This window comes from Otolemur garnettii, unplaced genomic scaffold (genome assembly GCF_000181295.1).
Source record: "Otolemur garnettii isolate 467f Iridium unplaced genomic scaffold, OtoGar3 scaffold00112, whole genome shotgun sequence".
In the NCBI taxonomy this organism is placed as follows: domain Eukaryota; kingdom Metazoa; phylum Chordata; class Mammalia; order Primates; family Galagidae; genus Otolemur; species Otolemur garnettii.
Window position 1 is genome coordinate 3,138,903 of NW_003852507.1, and position 18,148 is coordinate 3,157,050.

General features: G+C 36.7%; 3 protein-coding genes across 5 annotated transcripts in view; 1 reads left to right on the forward strand and 2 right to left on the reverse strand.

Annotated features, from left to right (window-relative positions):
- Nucleotides 1-18,148, forward strand: part of NF1 (neurofibromin 1) — a 293,662-nt gene that overhangs the window by 198,698 nt on the left and 76,816 nt on the right. The window lies entirely within an intron of this gene.
- On the reverse strand, nt 5,348-6,980 carry OMG (oligodendrocyte myelin glycoprotein). Its single transcript, XM_023517508.1, has one exon. It carries the CDS (start codon nt 6,841-6,843, stop codon nt 5,521-5,523), a length of 1,323 nt encoding a protein of 440 aa, XP_023373276.1. The 5' UTR covers nt 6,844-6,980; the 3' UTR covers nt 5,348-5,520.
- Nucleotides 15,722-18,148, reverse strand: part of EVI2B (ecotropic viral integration site 2B) — a 10,880-nt gene continuing 8,453 nt past the window's right edge. The window contains exon 2 of the mRNA XM_012809759.2: nt 15,722-17,351. Coding sequence (XP_012665213.1) covers nt 16,005-17,333 — 1,329 coding nt within the window. The 5' untranslated portion in view covers nt 17,334-17,351 and the 3' untranslated portion in view covers nt 15,722-16,004. The remainder of the gene's footprint in view (nt 17,352-18,148) is intronic.

The following is an 18,148-nucleotide window of genomic DNA, read 5'->3' on the forward strand; positions in this document are numbered from 1 at the left end:
GTGGCTGGCGCCTTAGCCACTTGAGCCACAGGCGCCGAGCCTGTGCTTTAATCTCTTAAGTGACTTACAACAAATTCAGAATCTCAAGCCAGAGTTTCTGGACAAGGATAAATATTAAGCATATATCTCACCTGGTTTTTAAATATGTTTAACAGACTTAGGTCTGGCATTCCTAAAGACCACAGTTTTCAGAGTGTGAAACAAACTCATCTACTTAACACATTATTAACACATTGAGGTGACATTTCTTTCTGTGTCCTTGACTGACTTCCCTTAAGCAATTTTGCTATACTGAATTGTTTACAGGTATCAGAATTAACCTTTCTTTAGAATTGTTCCAAAGGTAACTCACTCCACACTGTCCAGACTAGTTTTTTTATATGAAAAGTAGTAGCCTCCCCAGATCCTTCCTCATTCTTCACTTTCCTTTTCTCAGAACTTCGAAGCTGTAACTTTGAATAAATGGAAGAAACTTAGATTCTAGAATAAACATGGAAGTTCGACTTGGCTTGCGTTAAGTTGGTCATTGTTAGCCCACTAGTCACATCTTTGATCTGTGTTAATTCATTCTTACATTTATAAATTCAGATAAAGATGGTTTAAAAACCAAAACAATTTCTAGGAGCATTCCAAAATCAAAAGGATGAGTAGGGTTTGCCAGGTCCAGAAGAGGGAGAGAAGTGCAGCAAGGAGGACGTGCAGTATGTCTGAAGGCCTGATGGCAAGAGAGCAAGGCAGGTGAGAAACAAAAAGACATTTTGTTTGTTAGAACTGAAATGTGAGGGAGATAGAAAACTTTAAGATGATATTACAAAGGGATGCAAAGACCTGATCATAGAGAAAGCCATATTAAGAGTTTAGGTTTTAGGGCAGTGCCTGTGGCTCGAGGAGTAGGGTGCCGGCCCCATGTACTGGAGGTGGCAGTTTCAAACCTGGTCCAGGCCAAAAACTGCAAAAAAAAAGAGTTTAGGCTCAGTGCCTGTAGCTCAGCAGTTAGGAAACCAGCCACATACACTGGAGCTGGCAGGTTCAAACCCGGCCTGGGCTCCCCAGACAGCAATGACAACTACAACAACAAAATAGCTGAGCTTTGTGGCAGGTGCCTGTAGTCCCAGCTACTTGGGAGGCTGAGGCAAGAGAATCACTTAAGCCCAAGAGTTTGAGGTTGCTGTGAGCTGTGATGCTACAGCACTCTATCCAGGGTGACATAATAAGACGGAGATATTCAGAATTATTGAAGGGTCTGTTAGTTGCTGTCTTTAAGGAGAAAAGAGCTTATTTGGGTAGATTTGCTGGGGGAACAATCCTGGCTGCCAGTGGCCTTGGAGAGGTATAAGCTAATACAGTGTATATTTGCTCATAGGAATTTTGGTGGTGGTTCTCTCTCTAATCTTTACCTTCATAGATACTCTGTCATATTCTTGATCATAATTCATCTTGTTTATTCTCATTTCTTACTTTCCTGCTTAACTTGCTGTGGACAGACATTTAAATGGTTTGTTGCTTAGATCTCTTCCATTTTGTCAAGGACAAGGCAGGTAATAAAATATACTTGGTATATAGTGTTACCATTTTGGTATATTGTTTTTATGTATAGTTATTGGTTTTTGTTATTGTTTTTATGTATAGTTCTGTGGGATGTATGTTTTTATCCTATAGTTTTTGCTTATCTTTTTAATAATTTATTTGCTATCTCTACATTTCAAAATTAAAAAAAAACTTCATAAATATTTTTATCAGCAACATAATATTCTGGTGAGTAGGTCATCACTTAATCAGTTTCCTAATGGTGGATATTTAGCATTGTTTTCATTTTTGTTTCTGCTAGAAAGAATACTGATTTACCTAGAATTTATTGGGTTAAAGGTTAAAATATGTTAGAGTTTTTATTTTATTGCCCATTGTTGTCCAAAAGAGTTGTACAAGTATGTGAATGTGGCCATTTCACTATGCCTTTTCCAACATAGATTTTTGTTACTTTTTTTTTTTTCCTTTTTTTCCAGTTTTCTGCTGGGCCTGGGTTTGGACCTGCCATCTCTGGTATATGGGGCCAGTGCCCTACTCCTTGAGCTAAGGCACTGCCCTGATTTTTGTTAGTTATTTTTTTTTTAATTGCTTATGATTTTAATAGTGAGAAATGATATTATATCTTTTTTTTTTTCTAAGAGTCAGAGTCTCACTTTGTCACCCTTGGTAGAGTGCTGTAGCATCACAGCTCACAGCAACCTCCAGCTCTTGGGCTTAGTTGATTCTCTTGCCTCATTCAGCCTCCCGAGTAGCTGGGACTACAGGCGTCTGCCACAACACCCGGCTATTTTTTCTTGCAGTTTGGCCAGGGCCAGGTTTGAACCCACCACCCTTGTTATATAGGGCCAGCACCCTACTCACTGAGCCATAGATGCTGCCATGACATCATATCTTTTTTGCATTTCCCAGCCATATAATGTTTGTATCTTTTGCCCATTTATTTGCTGGGAATCTTAGTATTTTTTCTGTTTTTTAAAATTTTTTACAGAGACCTGGTCTTGCTACATTGCTAGTATGGGCTCGAACTCTTGGCCTCAGGTGCTACTCCTGCTTCCCCCTCACATTACAAGTGTGGGCCACTATGCCTAGCCTCCATCAGTTTTTAGTTTATAGTTCTCATTAATGTTTTTCACCTTTTCCTCATTTGAGCCTACATATTTCATATGAGTGTTACTTCTTGACATTGTATATTTTTCCATAGTTTTCTAATTATTTGTTGCCAGTATGTGGGGAAACCGTTAATGTTTCCATATTTATTCTGTTGTGTGTGTGTGTGTGTATATATATACATATATAAAGTTATATTTCTTAAGGCATTCCTAACAAATCCTTTGGATTTTTATTATTTTTCATAATTTCCCAAGTGTTAAAAAGATTGGCAATACTGGGCATCTTTATTTTGATTGTGACTTTAGTGGAAATATTAAGTTACTTTTCACCAGTGTGAGTTGGCTGGTAGTTTGCAATGCATGGTATCATATCATTTTTTACCTATTTCTTAAAATATATCTGATAAGGAATCGTTTTATTAAGGATTTTGGGTTGACTCTTGTCTGACATTTTTGGTGTCAGCTAAAGGATTTGCTATTGCTTCATAGCATTGTTACGGAAGATTATTGAATAGCACACATTGGGATGTTTTAAGTTAGCCATAGGACGCATCTTATTTGCTGTGGTAAGTAAATATTTCTCTGACATTCTTCTGGGTTCCTATTTCACTAATATCTAAACCTGAATTCTAGAGGGTGGAAGAGGAGACACTTAATCAAGCACATTCTTGCATTCTCTTGCTCGTAACTTGTAGGGATGTCCAACCTTTTCTCTTCTCTGCTATAAATTGGAAGAATAAGTGTTGTCTTGGGTACACAAACACATAACAAAAGCTAACAAGCAAAGGGAAAAAAAGGTCCATGCATACTTTTCACTGTATCCGACAACACAGATAAGGAAACAGGCCTCAAAAAATCTGCCTGTGGCTTATGGGAAAGGTTGGACACCCCTGAATAGAGCTTGAGCATTTCTGTATATGTGAATTTCTCATAGCATTGGGCTTGAACATGCAGATATAATATTAAACCTAACAACAGTAACATTACTGCATTTAGGAATATGGGTATGCCAAGACTGTGGGGACTTCTAATATTGTATTCCATAATTCCACTTTCTTGCCACTTTTCCTTGTAGGAATTCTGAGACAGCACTGAATTCTTGGTACCCTCATGGTAAAAGACAGTTACCACTAAAAAACCTGCATTCTGTTTTTTTAAACAAGACATGCTTGTTTAAAAACATGTGTGGTAGACTGGGGATTATTTAAGCACCTGGCCTCTATTGCATACGGTGAGGGTATTAGATCAATATTTGGGCAGGAGTAGGGACAACTTGCCTATTTAGAGAGGTAATGCATTTTAAAGTCATTTAGGAGACTTTTTTTCAGATAACCCTGTTTCTTAATGGAGAGATTCCCTGACATTGTGAGCCATTCAGGTTTTCCAAGGAGAAAAGTATTAGCCACTGCACTAGACAGCATTAGACGATAATTGTATTATTGAAGCATAATAGTAATTTTTCCATTACCCTTGTCCTTTAAAAGAAAAAAAAGAACATGTTAGAATGTTATTTCTCTCTCTCTAACTAGAAATGAAGGCTATCTGAATTTTTAAGGCTATCTGAATTTTTAAAGTTTCTTAGAAAGAAGTATACAAATTTCTTTCTGTTCTTTTTCCCCAACTCTAAGAATTGTTGAAATTAGACTTTTCTGTATTTCTCACAAATTAAATACCTTATTTGTGTCTTACCCTTCTCAATTATGCAATCTTGGTGTTTTCATCTAGTCTTGTTTCAGGGTCTTTTTTGCTGCCTCTTGGCTATTATGTTTGTCACTGATTCATAAGGTGGCTTTTATATTTGTAGTTAAGAGTCCTGATGCAGTTTGATTTGAAGTGTCAAGATCTGTCCCGTGCCCAGCCCAAGTCTTACATCTGCTTTACTGGGTGCATCACTTGGTTATAGCACCAAATGAATTTCATCCGTTTTACCCTTAGACCTTTCCTACCCAATTTGTTAGACCCCATGATTTTGTCCTTAAAGTAATCTTATTTTTAATTTAGGTAAGTCAGATTCTAGTTTCTTACATACAAAAGATAGTTTCTCTCTCCGTGTAGTAGAATTTAAATTTTGTAAATATTTAAAAATTTTTTGTAAACATTTAAATTTTTTATTAAATATACACTAAAAATACTTCTTTGTGACTTTAAAACTTTCCATTTTATTTTTTTTAATACTTAAATGCAGAAAGCAAAGCTGTTAAACTTTCCTTATTAAAATGCTAAGCCTAATGTTTTCTAACTTTTTGAAGGGCTTTTGTCCATTATATAATCTGTAAAGTAGCCAAGAGTTCCTCAGAAGCAGGACATCATTTAGATTTAAAACAATTACGGCTTGTGTATAAAATAATAATGTGGCATAACCATTCATGGGTTGGCAGCCATGATTTGAATTAGTGTCAAAAATCCTTGAATACTGACATTTTATTCTCGTTAAAGATTTTATCAAGGTACCCTACAACAAAAGTGGTTAAGTCATTTTGAGTTCTGTTAGATTGAGTTGGTATGACTAGAAAGCCAGATAACACAGTTATGAGCATAGACCTTTTATTTTTCCCCACATTTGACAGTGTAAACATACATAAAATACATATTAAAGTTTAGATGCTTTATATTTTGTGCAATAAATTGAAGCCTTAAAAAGAAAATATTTCATTAAAAAAACTCATTAGTTGTACTTAATTAAGACAGTAAAATAGCAGCAAGTACCAAGACATTGTGCACTTGTTTTATTTAATACAAGTTACTTCATTTACATCAGTCAGAAATGTAAGACTGGCTTTCTTGAATACTTAATATAGCTTGAATCACTGTTTAGATAGGGGACTATTTTCCCAGCTGTACATCAAGGAGGAGTACTTTCATTAGTTTCAGAAAATACAGACCCTCAGGCAGCCAGCATGACCACAACATTGAGCATTAAGAGAAATGGAGCGTTTACTTCCCAAGCACTTGCCACAGAAGGTAAGTGAGTCTTTACATTTGTGGTTGTCTCTTCCCTCCGTAAGTTAAGGGTTGTGCTTTGTTGAGGCATTTCAGAGAAATTATTTGGCATGCCACTAGTGATACTTAGGGTCATGGGTGTTGGGGATGATTTTGTTGAGCTAGTGAGGCTTGTGTTTGTAACCATTCCATCTTGGAGATGAATAGTTAGAGTTGCAGCTGCTGCTTCATGTGTTTTGATGGTTTCTGTGGATGTATCTTCTGGATAGGGCACAAAAGCCTTATCAGTGCTAGTAAAGGTGGTATCTTTGCTTAGAGTGGCACCAAACGTTGTTTCCCTTGTTCGATATTGTTTGGGTATTTTGGTCACTTTGGGTTGAGTTACCATGCTCAGAGAATTATTGGGGTCCACTGTCTGCATCCCACTTACAGTGAATACGCTTGAAGTAAATCCAGAAGGTGTGGGATATATTGTATGTTCCTTTACAGATGATATTTGGTTAGAACAGGGAGTCCCTATCACATGGGCTTTTGTTTCCATCATCCACTTCAATAAGTAAGTAATGTTTTGTTTGTGGTCACATGACCACCTGTTGTTATAAAGGGTTATTTCTTGCAACTGAAACAGTTGATTAAAAGATTGATCTGGAATGAATGTGAACTTATTGTTGTGCAGGTAAAGATGTGTGAGATTTGTGAGGTTTATTAATGTTCCTGGAAGGATTTGTGTCAAGGAATTATTAGACAGGTCTACAATATGTAGTTTGGAGGGCATGTTGGTTGGAACTGTCCAAAGTTTGTTACTACTGAGGTTGAGAACCTCGAGACTTCTTAGTGTATTTTTAATGAGGACAACCTTTTCCAGCATATTCTTAGAAACATCCAGATATTTAAGGTTCCACTGATAGGCAGTATCAGATTTGTCAAGAAGTTTAATGTTGTTGTTAGCAGCATACATGTTCCAGAGAGACCGAGGTAACTGAGCAGGCAAGCTTTCCAGCCTGTTGTTTGAAATGTCCAGGGTCCTCAGATTGGTATATTGGGTTAACTGGTTATGCAGATCAGTAAAGTGGTTATAAGACAGGTTTAAGTGTATAATATTCTCTTGCAGTCCAGATGGTAATGTAGTCAAGTTTTTGCCTGAACAGTCCACATTCCTGTGCCTCTCTGTGCATATACATTGGAGAGGACAAATGCACAAAATACCAGGTGTGAGAAATAGAAGGATGAACAGGCAGGGAGACATTTTCAATATCTGATATTCCATCAAAGCCTGGAAACAAACAGATATACCCTTCTTTTAATATGCAAATACAATTTAGGCATCTGCATGGGTCAGTTAGCATTAGGCAAAATTTTCAATAAACCTCGTTGTTGTTGAGTCCTTTTATAATTGTTCCAGTGATTAAACTAACAAAGCTCCCCTTCATTTATAGTCCAATTGCTTAATCCTTCAATTGGGGCTATGTGGTAGAGAGAGACTCTCTCCCTACTCTCTTCTGCATTTGCTTTCCTTCCCTCGTTTCTTTTCTTTTTCTTCTTTTTTTTTTTTTTAACCATATTCTTTCTTATGCATCTTCCTGGAGACTTAATATGATAAAATGTCATTCTCTGCAAATAAAGAATTACAGTCTTAAGCTATTACTATTTTTGATAATATGCTTTCTTACTCAAATAGGAAAAAATGGCTGTCATGTCTTTTTTTTTAAATCTCTGCAGTAATGTAATAGTGTATGTGCGTTTGTGTAGGGTAAGAATTTATTTAAAGAAATTCTTTGAAATTTCATCTTTGTCTTTTTTAGGATAAATACATCCTTGTAAAACATTTTAAGACACTTGAAAAATCTGAGGAACACCAGACCTTTAAACCTCGTGTTTATAAAATTATTTTTTTCTGTATATTTCAGTGCCAATTCTCAAGGAAAACAATGTGTTACTTACTAAGTGAATAAATATTTAAAAGAAATCTCTTAACTGACACTGCAGCAGATTTCTGGTGCATGCACTTGCTATTGAATACATACTCAATCCTAACATTGGCTTTTTCTTTAAAAAAAGAAAAAGGAAAACAAATTCTGAAGTCGATCTTTTACTGATTTAAATAATAGCTTACCGTAGTGTCGTCTTCAACATCAGCATCTCATTTTCTCTCGGAAACTTAAAGCTTAAAGGTCGTCTTGTTCTGGAGAGTCGGAACCGTTTCTGGCTGAGGGCTGTGCTTGCCTGCTCAGCTGCATTGTGTTGCTGTGAGCTGAAGCTCTGCAACCACCTGATCAGTCCCACATAGGAGGACTGCAGAGCTGTCATTGGTGCTGACTCAAATTTATGGCAAGAGGTGCACACGCACCAAAATGAGCAAATTTTTTTAACTTACGACATTAAGCATACCTATATATCTCAGATTTGCTATAGATTACCCTATGCATATTAGAGCTGCCCTTCTTTCTATGTATTTGTCTAAGCTTGGGTTCAACATTTGCCTCAATGATAATTTGTGATTCTTTTTAATGACTCTACTCTTCATTCTTTTCACGTATTAAAAAATGTTGAAAGTGAATTTGATCTCTCTCATTGATAGTTTTCTACTTAAGCTATTTTTAACTCCTGCCTTTAATGTTCTTTTCTAAAATGGTACAATTGTCCTATCATTTATTTGATTTTTATGTCCTCCCCCAATATAGTGATTTTTATGTTTAGTCAGCCTTCCAAATTTGTTAACCACTTAAATGTTTCATCTTCCCATTTAGGAGGTAAGGAGTGCTTAGTTAAATATGATTATTTTCTCTTTATCTTTCTGATATAAAGGATCATTTGACCAAGGTTACACATAATTTAGGCTACATTTTAAAATGAGCATCTTACACTTCTAATTCATTTTTTTATGATAAAATAAACATGTTTTATTTTATGTATTGGGGGTTAAAGGGTTTTTTCCTCAAAACTTACTTTAAATGGTTAAGTGGACGTGAGTATTGTTTTTCCATAGTCATCTTCGGTACTTATTTGATTTCTTATTTTAAAAATAACAACTTTAGGTGATTTCTTCCGTGTTTCACATTTCTTCTTTGTGAGAAAGCATCTTGTAGGGTTCTTTTGGTTTTTGTTTTTGTTGTTCTTTTTTTTTTTTTTTTTTGAGACAGAGTCTCAAGGTATCCCCCTGGGTAGAGGGCCTGTGTTCTGGGGTAATAGCCCCACAGCAACCTCCAACTTTTGGGCTCAAGAGATCCTCTTGCCTCAGTTTTGCTCAGGTTGGTCTCAAACTTGTGAACTCAAGCAGTCCACCCACTGTGGCTTCCCAGAGTGCTAGTATTACAGGTGTGAGCTACTGCACCCAGCCGCAGCTTGTAGTTTTAAAATTACGTGAAATAATGTAAGAGAGAACTTCAGTTGCAAATTTTATAAAATGAAATCAGATTTATGATACCTTCTATTCCACTCTTCCGTGGACTGATTATTTAAATCTGTTAAAACTCAAATATGATTTTCAGAAATGTTCAGTTTAGCTTAACAAAGCAAGAGCCAAGCATGGTGGTACATGCCTGTAGTCCCAGTTACTTTGGAAGCTGAGGCAGGAAGATCTCTTGAGCCCAGGAGTTTGAGTCTGGAGTGCTTGTGAATAGCCACTGCACTCCAGCCTGGACAATTTCATCTTTAAATTAAAAAAAAAAAAGTAAAGTTGTGGCATTTTTATTAGCAAATTGTCACCATTTAAAAATCAGTTATATTAGCACATCACGTAAGGAAAATCCCTTTATGCTGTGTTACTAAATCTTGTGTTTTTCACCAAAATTATGCTTACCATTATTTGGATTATACCTTAAATAGAATTTATTGTATTAAAATTTGAAGTTTGTTTTTCTTAGAAAAGAAAGTAGTCTCTTTTTGTATAAAACTAGTGTTCCTTGAAAAGTATCTACGTTTTACAAGTCTGCAGCATTAGAAATTTGTTATTGGCGGCTCCAGCAGGGACTACCTTTCCCAGGGGTACTCTCCCATACCTGGTCCCTTGCTTTGCTCCCCCCTCCCTTCCCCCAGTGCATTCTGTGATCGCCAAGTTCAAAGCTGTGCACATGGGGACACTCAATAAATGTTCATTGGCGACCAAAAAAAAGAAATTTGTTATTGATTAGGTGCTTTATTGCCACTTTACTTTGAGGATTTCTTTCTATGGATTTCAGAAACCAGTCATTAATCATAGTGCTTGAAAGTAATGTGTTAAAAATACTACATTCAGCAATATTATGGAACTAGGGAATGGACATACACACTGTTACATTGCAAGAAATACGACTGAGGGTCAATTTACCAAACACTTAAATCTCTCCTTTTAATTTTAGAAAGTCTCACATTTTATCAATGCAGAAGTCGAATTATCCGTTTTTGTTACACTTACCAGTACTTTTTGTTTTAAAGAAATAGTATTCAAATGAACTAGGTTTAGGCTATATCAAGTTTAGAATCTGCCACATATTATAGGAAATTCCAGTAGGATAGCAGTGGCAGTGTTTCTCATTTCACATTTGGGGACATAACTAAGTTACTTTGTATTATTCAAAGATTATTATAAAATTCTCAAAAAGAGGGCGGCACCTATGGCTCAAAAAGGGTAGGGCACCGGCCCCATATGCCGGAGGTGGCAGGTTCAAACCCAGCCCCAGCCAAAAAAAAAAAAAATTCTCAAAAAGAAAACAGGAAGCCAGGTGTGATGGCTCATGTGCATATAGTCATAGCTATTTGGGAAGCTGAGTTAGGAGGATTGCTTGAGCCTAGGAGTTTGAGGCTGCAATGAGCTATGATTGGTGCCATTGTACTCCAGCCTGGGCAATGCAGCAAGACCCTGTCTCTTAAAAAAAAGAGAGAGAGAAAGAAAAAAGGGGATCATTTCAATATATTTGAATTAAAACAATTTGTTCTTTGCTTATGCTTTTAGAAATTCTCATGACATTAAAATAATAGTGTATTACTATTACCCCCCCCAAAGAATAATTGTTTAGAGACTTAAAAAGTATGTGTTAACAACTTACTTGAGATATTATTCATATTAGCTATTTGAGCAAATTTTATGTTCTATTTTAAGCAGTAAATTAATTTGCTTATTCTTTTGTATCCTAGGATATATTACCCCCAGCATTGTGAAAGTATAACAAACCATCCCTGCAGGGAAGGGCTATTCCATATTATTCAGTAGTTCCAGTTTTCCATTATTTCTTAAATATTTTGTGCTATGCTTATTTGAGAGTCAAATATTGTCCAGTTTTCCATTATTTTTTAAATTGATAGATAATATTTTGTTCTCTGCTTATTTGAGAGTCAAATATTGTCAGTTTTTGTTAATATGGTTGGCTGTTTAGACTGAATTTCCCACTAAATATAACCAAGAGTACTCAATAGTGTATTTTAAAAGCATGTAAGAACTAACAGGGTAGAAATCATCAAGTCTAAATCCCAGTGGATCAGTCTTTTTGCCCATGTCCCACCTTTTTTTCCCCCATCCCACTGGCTTGTTGCCATAAATCAGTCAGATGTTCTCTAGAATATTACTTATTCTGGATTTTTCTCTTTACTTCCATAGGAAGATTTTTTTTTTTAGACAGAGCCTCAAGCTGTCCCCCTGGGTAGAGTACCGTGGCATTACAGCTCACAGCAACCTCCTACTCCTGGGCTCAAGCGAGTCTCCTGCCTCCGCCTCCCAAGTAGCTGGGACCACAGGCGCCCGCCACAACGCCCGGCTATCTGTTGGTTGCAGCCGTCATTGTTGTCTTGGCGGGTCCGGGCTGGGGATTCGAACCCGCCCCCCTAGGTGTACGTGGCTGGCGCCTCAGCCGATTGAGCCATAGGCGCCGAGCCTCCATAGGAAGATTTAATTTGTTCTTCTATCCCCCACATATCCTACAAATGGTTCCTAATATTATTAACATAATTGCTTATTTGCATCATCTCACAATAGTTTCAAAATAATACCAGGATTGCTACAATTAGATTACCCACTGTCACATATAAGGTTTAAGATTTCTTTGCATTTCTGTTTGTTCTTAGAATATATTTCAGTAAGGATCTATAGTGAATTCTGTGTTCTGATGCAATTTGAAATAATTATTTTCTCTGTGTTTTAGTATCACCAACCTCACATAAAGTTAGGTTTATTTCATTTTAGTTTTCAGTTTTTTAGGATCACTTAAGTCAGAATTATGTAGTAAGGTGTTTTCAGAGAAATTGTGCATCTGTTTTCCCCATCCTATCTCCTTTTTTCTATTGGTGACAATTTTTATTAGCTTTGGTTGTATCTTAATAGTATTACTTTTTGAAAACATACAGAAATATGTATTTCTGTGTATTGTTTTTATCCCCCCTTCTCACATAAAAGGTTTTATACTATATATACTGTTGAACAACTTGTTCCCTTTTTTCTTACTATGTCTTGAGGACCACTCCATATCACTATCTAGGTGTCTCTCATTCATTTTGTGATACACAGTACTCCATTTGGGAATCTATCATTGTTTATTCAACCAGTTCCCAATTGGTGGGCATCTGGTTTGTTTCCAGACTTCTGTTCTCACAAATAATGCTGCAGTGAATACCCTTATGCCTAAATAATTCCGCATTTTTATAAAAGATTCCTAGAAGTAGGATTTCTGGGTAAAATGGTAAATGCATTTGGAATTTTTCCAGATGTCATCTATTCCTCATCATTAACTATACCATTTTGCAGTCCCATCAATAGTGGGTCAGGATGTCTGGTTCTGTGTAGCCGTACTGTAGACCTTGTTGAACTTTTATATTTATGTCAGTCTGAGAGGAAGGTAGCGTCACAGTGTAATTTCAAATGTGTCTCTCTAATTACAAAGAATATTGTATATTTTTATGTATGTTTTTAAGGACCATTTAAGTTTTTTTATCTGTGACTATATTTTTTTTTTTGTGACTATCTTTATGTTTTGCAAATTTTTTATTGTGTTCTGTGTTTCAGTCCCATATCCCATACATTTAGGAGCTTTTTTAAATTTTAGAGATACTGGTGCTTGTCTTAAGCTCCAATCTATTTTTTTCCAGTTTACCATTTGTCTTTTGATTTTATTAGAGTAGGGTGTAAGTGTGTGTGGGTGTATGTTTGACATTTTAAGAGATTCATATAATTTAATTTCATTTTTCTTTTTCTTTCCTTCTTGGGGTTTTTTGTTTTGTTTTGTTTTGTTTTTGTTTTTGGTCCTCTCTCCTCTTACCTCTTTTTCCTTTTTATCACTTCTAGAGTTTGAATCTTGGCTAGGAAGATTTTTTCACTTCCAGATTATAAGGAAATTTACCCATAATTTCTTCTATTACTTGTAGAATTTCATATATATTTAGACCTCTGGTCTACTTGGTATTTATTCTGATATAGTGTAATGTCCATCCAGTTGTCTGAGTACTTGTTCCCACTGATTTGATATTTGAGTTTATTTCTGGACTTGCTATTCTGTTCCATTGATCTGTTTTCTTAATCATATTTTTCTGTTTTACTTTTTGATCAGAATTAGGTAATGTAGGCCACCTTCATCTAATTCATTATTTCCCCACTCCCAACACTAAATAGAATATTTGTGTGAAATGTGTGTTTCAAATGTGCTCTTTGGTCCCGTATTAGTGAAAAAAGACTGGATCAGGAGGTAAGACGTAAACTCAGATTGTAGTATCACTTCTCAGTAATAAGTCACTTGTTTTCCCTAGTTCTATGTTCACAGCAGTAATAAGAGGAGTTGGACCAAGTGGTCTTAAAGATTGTTTCTGACTACTACCACTGGGATATGGTATGAAGTTCAGTCTGCCTTTTATTCCCCTGTGCCTTGGTCTTTTTCTGTATTCATGAAATAAACTTTCTGCTCTGAGTCCCAGTTCTTTAATCTTTTCTCTAGGTTTTTCTTTGTTCTAGCATTTCTTCTTCCCTGTATTTCTTTAATTAGCTTGCAGTCCTTCCTGCTGATTAAGCAAGGATTTCCACTGTTTAGCTGCTGAGCTTCTACTGACTTCAGTGGGGAAAATTGTATGCAGAAATATGAATTATTTTTCCCTCAGCAGAAACTGTCTTTGAAAAGAAAGATAACATAAAAAAAGTAGCTGCTGGCTCGGCACCTATAGCTCAACTGGCTAAGGCGCCAGCCACGTACACCTAAGGTGGCAGGTTCGAATCCCCAGCCCGGACCCGCCAAACAACAATGACGGCTGCAACCAAAAAATAGCCGGGCGTTGTGGCGGGCGCCTGTGGTCCCAGCTACTTGGGAGGCGGAGGCAGGAGACTCGCTTGAGCCCAGGAGTTGGAGGTTGCTGTGAGCTGTAATGCCACGGTACTCTACCCAGGGGGACAGCTTGAGGCTCTGTCTCAAAAAAAAAAAAAAGTAGCTGCTGCCAGTAGTCTGTCCATCTGTTGTACCATGAACAGAAAGAGAAAAGTTCCCTGTAGTATTTAAAGAAACTAGAAGAGGTTATCAGCTCCTTATCTAAGAAAGTTGGTATTTTTTCTGTATATTTCCTTATCTGTTTTCCAGAAAATAAGGAAGTGAATGGAGCAAAAATGTGAAGAGAGCCCACTAGATAATGGTCTTAACCATAAAATGAGAAAAATTATGATGATTTAAGGCAAGTCAAAGACTTGACTGAGTATAAAAATATTATACTTTATCCTAACTAAAATACTGAAAATTCAGAAGAATAAAGGGTATTCTCAACCTACAAATTGCTTCTGGGTAAATCAGCCTTAAAAGTGCTACGTTTAAAAAAACAAGGAAAGAAACCTTTTAGTAAGGAAGGCAGAAGAGTACCAATGTAATATGACAGTAAACATCATGCTTATTCAAGAAAAGAAGGAAGGTCAAGGAAATGCTTCTGCAGATATAAACCCTTAATGGTCCATGAGAGATGGCTTGAAAGATTTAAGGAGAGAAATATTGTGTATAAAATTCTAATCTCTTGAAGCTTGCTAGTTTTTATTAAAGATGGAATGTTATTAGTTTCTCAACACTAGTGTTACGAATAAATACTGTGTTCTAAAAATCCCAGAACATTGAGAGGTTCTGCAAGACTAAGCTATCTGTAAGGCTGCATTTCATTTTAAGTGACTACTTTTCCTTAAGTTAGGGTGGGGCTGATGAGGAAGAGCATATGCTTGTTGAGCAAAGGAATACTTCTGCTGGCACAGACTGGCATCTCTGCAAGAGTAGACCACTGGCCACATTCTGCTTCAAATTTGACAAAGCTCAGGTCCATCCCAACTGTAATAACTCAGATTTATGAATTGTCAGCTAGTGGGTAAAGATGAAATTCTGCGTAAGAAAAGTGGTTTATGAGTTTAAAGAGTTAGTTTCAGAAAATATAAGTTTAATGAAAAGTTGAGAACCATCTTTCCTTGGAAAATCATCCAACTTTAGAATGAAGGCATAGATTCTTTAATTTCCTTGTAAGATTCAGTTTTCTTTGGGTCCTTATAAAGCAGAAACTTAAGAGGCTAGATTTAAAATTCATACTTCCCCAATATTATTTTCAAAAGTGTACATTGTATACTCATGGCGCATGCTCATTTTTTTTTATTCAGGATAAATGTTCCTAATGCCTCAATTTGGTGATTTAATATGTTTGACTATTTCCAATAAGCCCAAAAGCAAAATTTCTCTGGTTTCAAACATACTTTTTTTTTTTTTTGAGACAGAGCCTCAAGCTGTCCCCCTGGGTAGAGTGCCGTGGCATTACAGCTCACAGCAACCTCCAACTCCTGGGCTCAAGCGAGTATCCTGCCTCCGCCTCCCAAGTAGCTGGGACCACAGGCGCCTGCCACAACGCCCGGCTATTTTTTGGTTGCAGCTGTCATTGTTGTTTGGCGGGTCCAGGCTGGGGATTCAAACCCGCCACCTTAGGTGTATGTGGCTGGCACCTTAGCCGGTTGAGCTATAGGCGCCGAGCCTCAAACATACTTTTTAATCTCTCACCCCTAAAGACTTGGAATATTTAATACTTGATTTAGTTTAAAACTTGGAGTATATACGTATTTAACCGCTTATTTCTCTCCACCCCAAATTCTGAAATGGAAAAATAAGTTTATTCAAAATAAGTTTATATACAGCTTTTTAGGAAAAAGTATCTATTGATTAATAAAAAGTACATGTAGATTGCTTGTTTCAGAATGGTTATATTATTGACATACATACCATCCACATAAGTAAAATGTACTCTTATTTTAAAGACAGGTACTATAACTAGTAAATAGATCACTATTTAATAACTGTTTTTTAAAAAAGTTCCACTTATGCACATGGGCTTTGAGCAGATTTCAGACAGTTCTTGAGTAAAAATTAAATTTGGCTACCTGTTGCCATTTTATTTATCTCATTATATGAAGAAAAACAAAAGATGGAGTCATTAAAGAAAGAAAGATCAGCTTAAAAGCCCTTTGTAATAAATTTACAACAGTTCTGCAGGTGGCGGAGGCAGGGATTCATTAAGATCTTGATCAGAGGCAGGAGGAATAGAGAACTCCTCACTCTGGATCTCAGTGTTGAATTCTTCTTGATTTTTCATAAGATCTGCTGGTGGCGGGGGCAAGTTAAGTGAGTCAAGAGGAGGTGGAAATGACTGTTTGATCTCAGTTTTATGATCTTCACAGCCTTGATCGAGACAATCCAGAGATGGAGGGAGACTGGTAGAATCATTTGGAAGAGAAAATTCGATTATCATTGTGGGTTTTTCAGATTGGTTACTCTCTTGTCCTTCCAAATCAAGAAGGGGAGGTGGTGGAGGCAGATCTGCATCTTCTGCAGAAGAAACAGCCGTGCCAATTGTTGATCTGTCTGCACTATCCTCTGATGTACCATGTCCTTGATCTTTAACTTCCTGTGTTTTGGAATTGTTGGAATCCTCAATGTTTTCACTTGATTCAAACAACTGAATTTCTAAGTCATCTGCTAACAGTGTGCTTTTGCTTGGTTTCCAGGTCATAAGTGAAACAATTGATGTACGTTTTGTGGATACTTCATTTTCTCTAATGTTATCCATACATATGTCTGGGGTTTCTCCATCAGCAAATGGAGACCTACCTGCCCAATTTTGATCACTTAAAACTGGTTTTCTCAGGCATTTCCATAGTGCAATCATGATTATAGCTGCCAACATAGAGATCAGAATTACACCAATTAATATGGCAGCTACTGAATTAGAATGTGGGATTGTTTTGCTAGTGGTAGTTTCAAAGATGAATCCTGGTGTTTTGTTAAGAGAATTTTTGACAGTTGATGTTGGTTCTCTTTTTCTAGGAGTGTGGACAGATAATGATAGTTGTTGTGTGGAAGTATAGACAGATATTGGTGGTTTTCTGGTAGAAGTAGGGGTAGATGGTGGTGTTTGTCTGGCAGAAGTGAGCACAGGTAATGCAGTTTGTTGGGAAGAGGTGTTGATCATTGGTATTGGTGGTTTGGTGGTGATAGAGGCAAGTGGTCGTCCAGCAGAAGTATGTGTGGATGGTTTCCCAGAAGTGGCATGGACAGCTGGCATTGATTGTCCAGGTGCAACTTTCCCAGATGATGTTAGCTGCCCAGAAGAAATGTTGTTGAATTGTGTTGGTTGACCCAAAGGTGTCCCTGTTGGGTTTTGAGAATCAGCTAAGGTATATGACATTGATGATCTAAATGAGGTAGGCTGTGGCTGCAACTTTGTTGTACCTTCCTCTGTCTTTGAGGAAAAGGTGTTTTCCAGGTGTCCACAAAACAACATTAAGATGAAATAGCTGGGATCCATTTCAGAATGTTCCTCCTCCTTACCAAAAGTTTTATAATGAAAGAAAAAGAGAAAGATAATTAGGCATTATTTGGTATCTAGTTATAGTTGATTTCTCATTACAGTGTCTGGCATAAAGTGGGTAGGTACCTGATTAGTATTTATTATTCCTAATTTAGACTCAGCGCATTGTAGGCTAGTGGAAACATCTCTTGAATATGCTCTAACCCATCCTATAGCATTTGGACCTTATAGACAGGGGTCTCTCTTAATTCTTTGTTAAGATACATACTTCTGCTGCCCCTCCAGCTTTGTTACATTACAGTCCTTCATCTCACAGTCATACTTCTCAAAATGTGTAAATTCTATAAGCTGGATTCATGTGTTCTCTATTTTCTTCACCCTTTACTGCTAGAAATAGATTGATTGTGCTGCCTTGAGAATACCAGCAATCATCTACAGCCTAATTCAGTTGTCTTTTCTTCTCTTTTCCCCCCTCTTTTGACCACATTTGACACCAATAACTCTTATTTGCATTCAAGTAGCTCTTCGTTATCAGTCTTCCTTCATGTTACTCTTACTAGTTCTTTTTCTCCTGCCTTAAATAAGGATACTTAATACTCAGTCCTCACCCCTGTCTTTTTTGTTCCTGATTCTATAAGATTTCACTTCTCAACTTTACATGCCACAGCTCCAAAACCTGTACATCCAGCTTAAATCTCCCTTATTCTAAAGAGTACAACTTCTTGGTGGAGGTTTCCATGGGTATATACCACTGTCTACAAATAGAACATGTTTAAAATGGAATTCATCTTTACTTTCTTTTTTTTTTTTTT

What these genes read in the sequence shown, in the direction of transcription:
- OMG (XM_023517508.1), bottom strand. Translation starts at nt 6,843, where the DNA reads ATGGAATATCAGATATTGAAAATGTCTCCCTGCCTGTTCATCCTTCTA.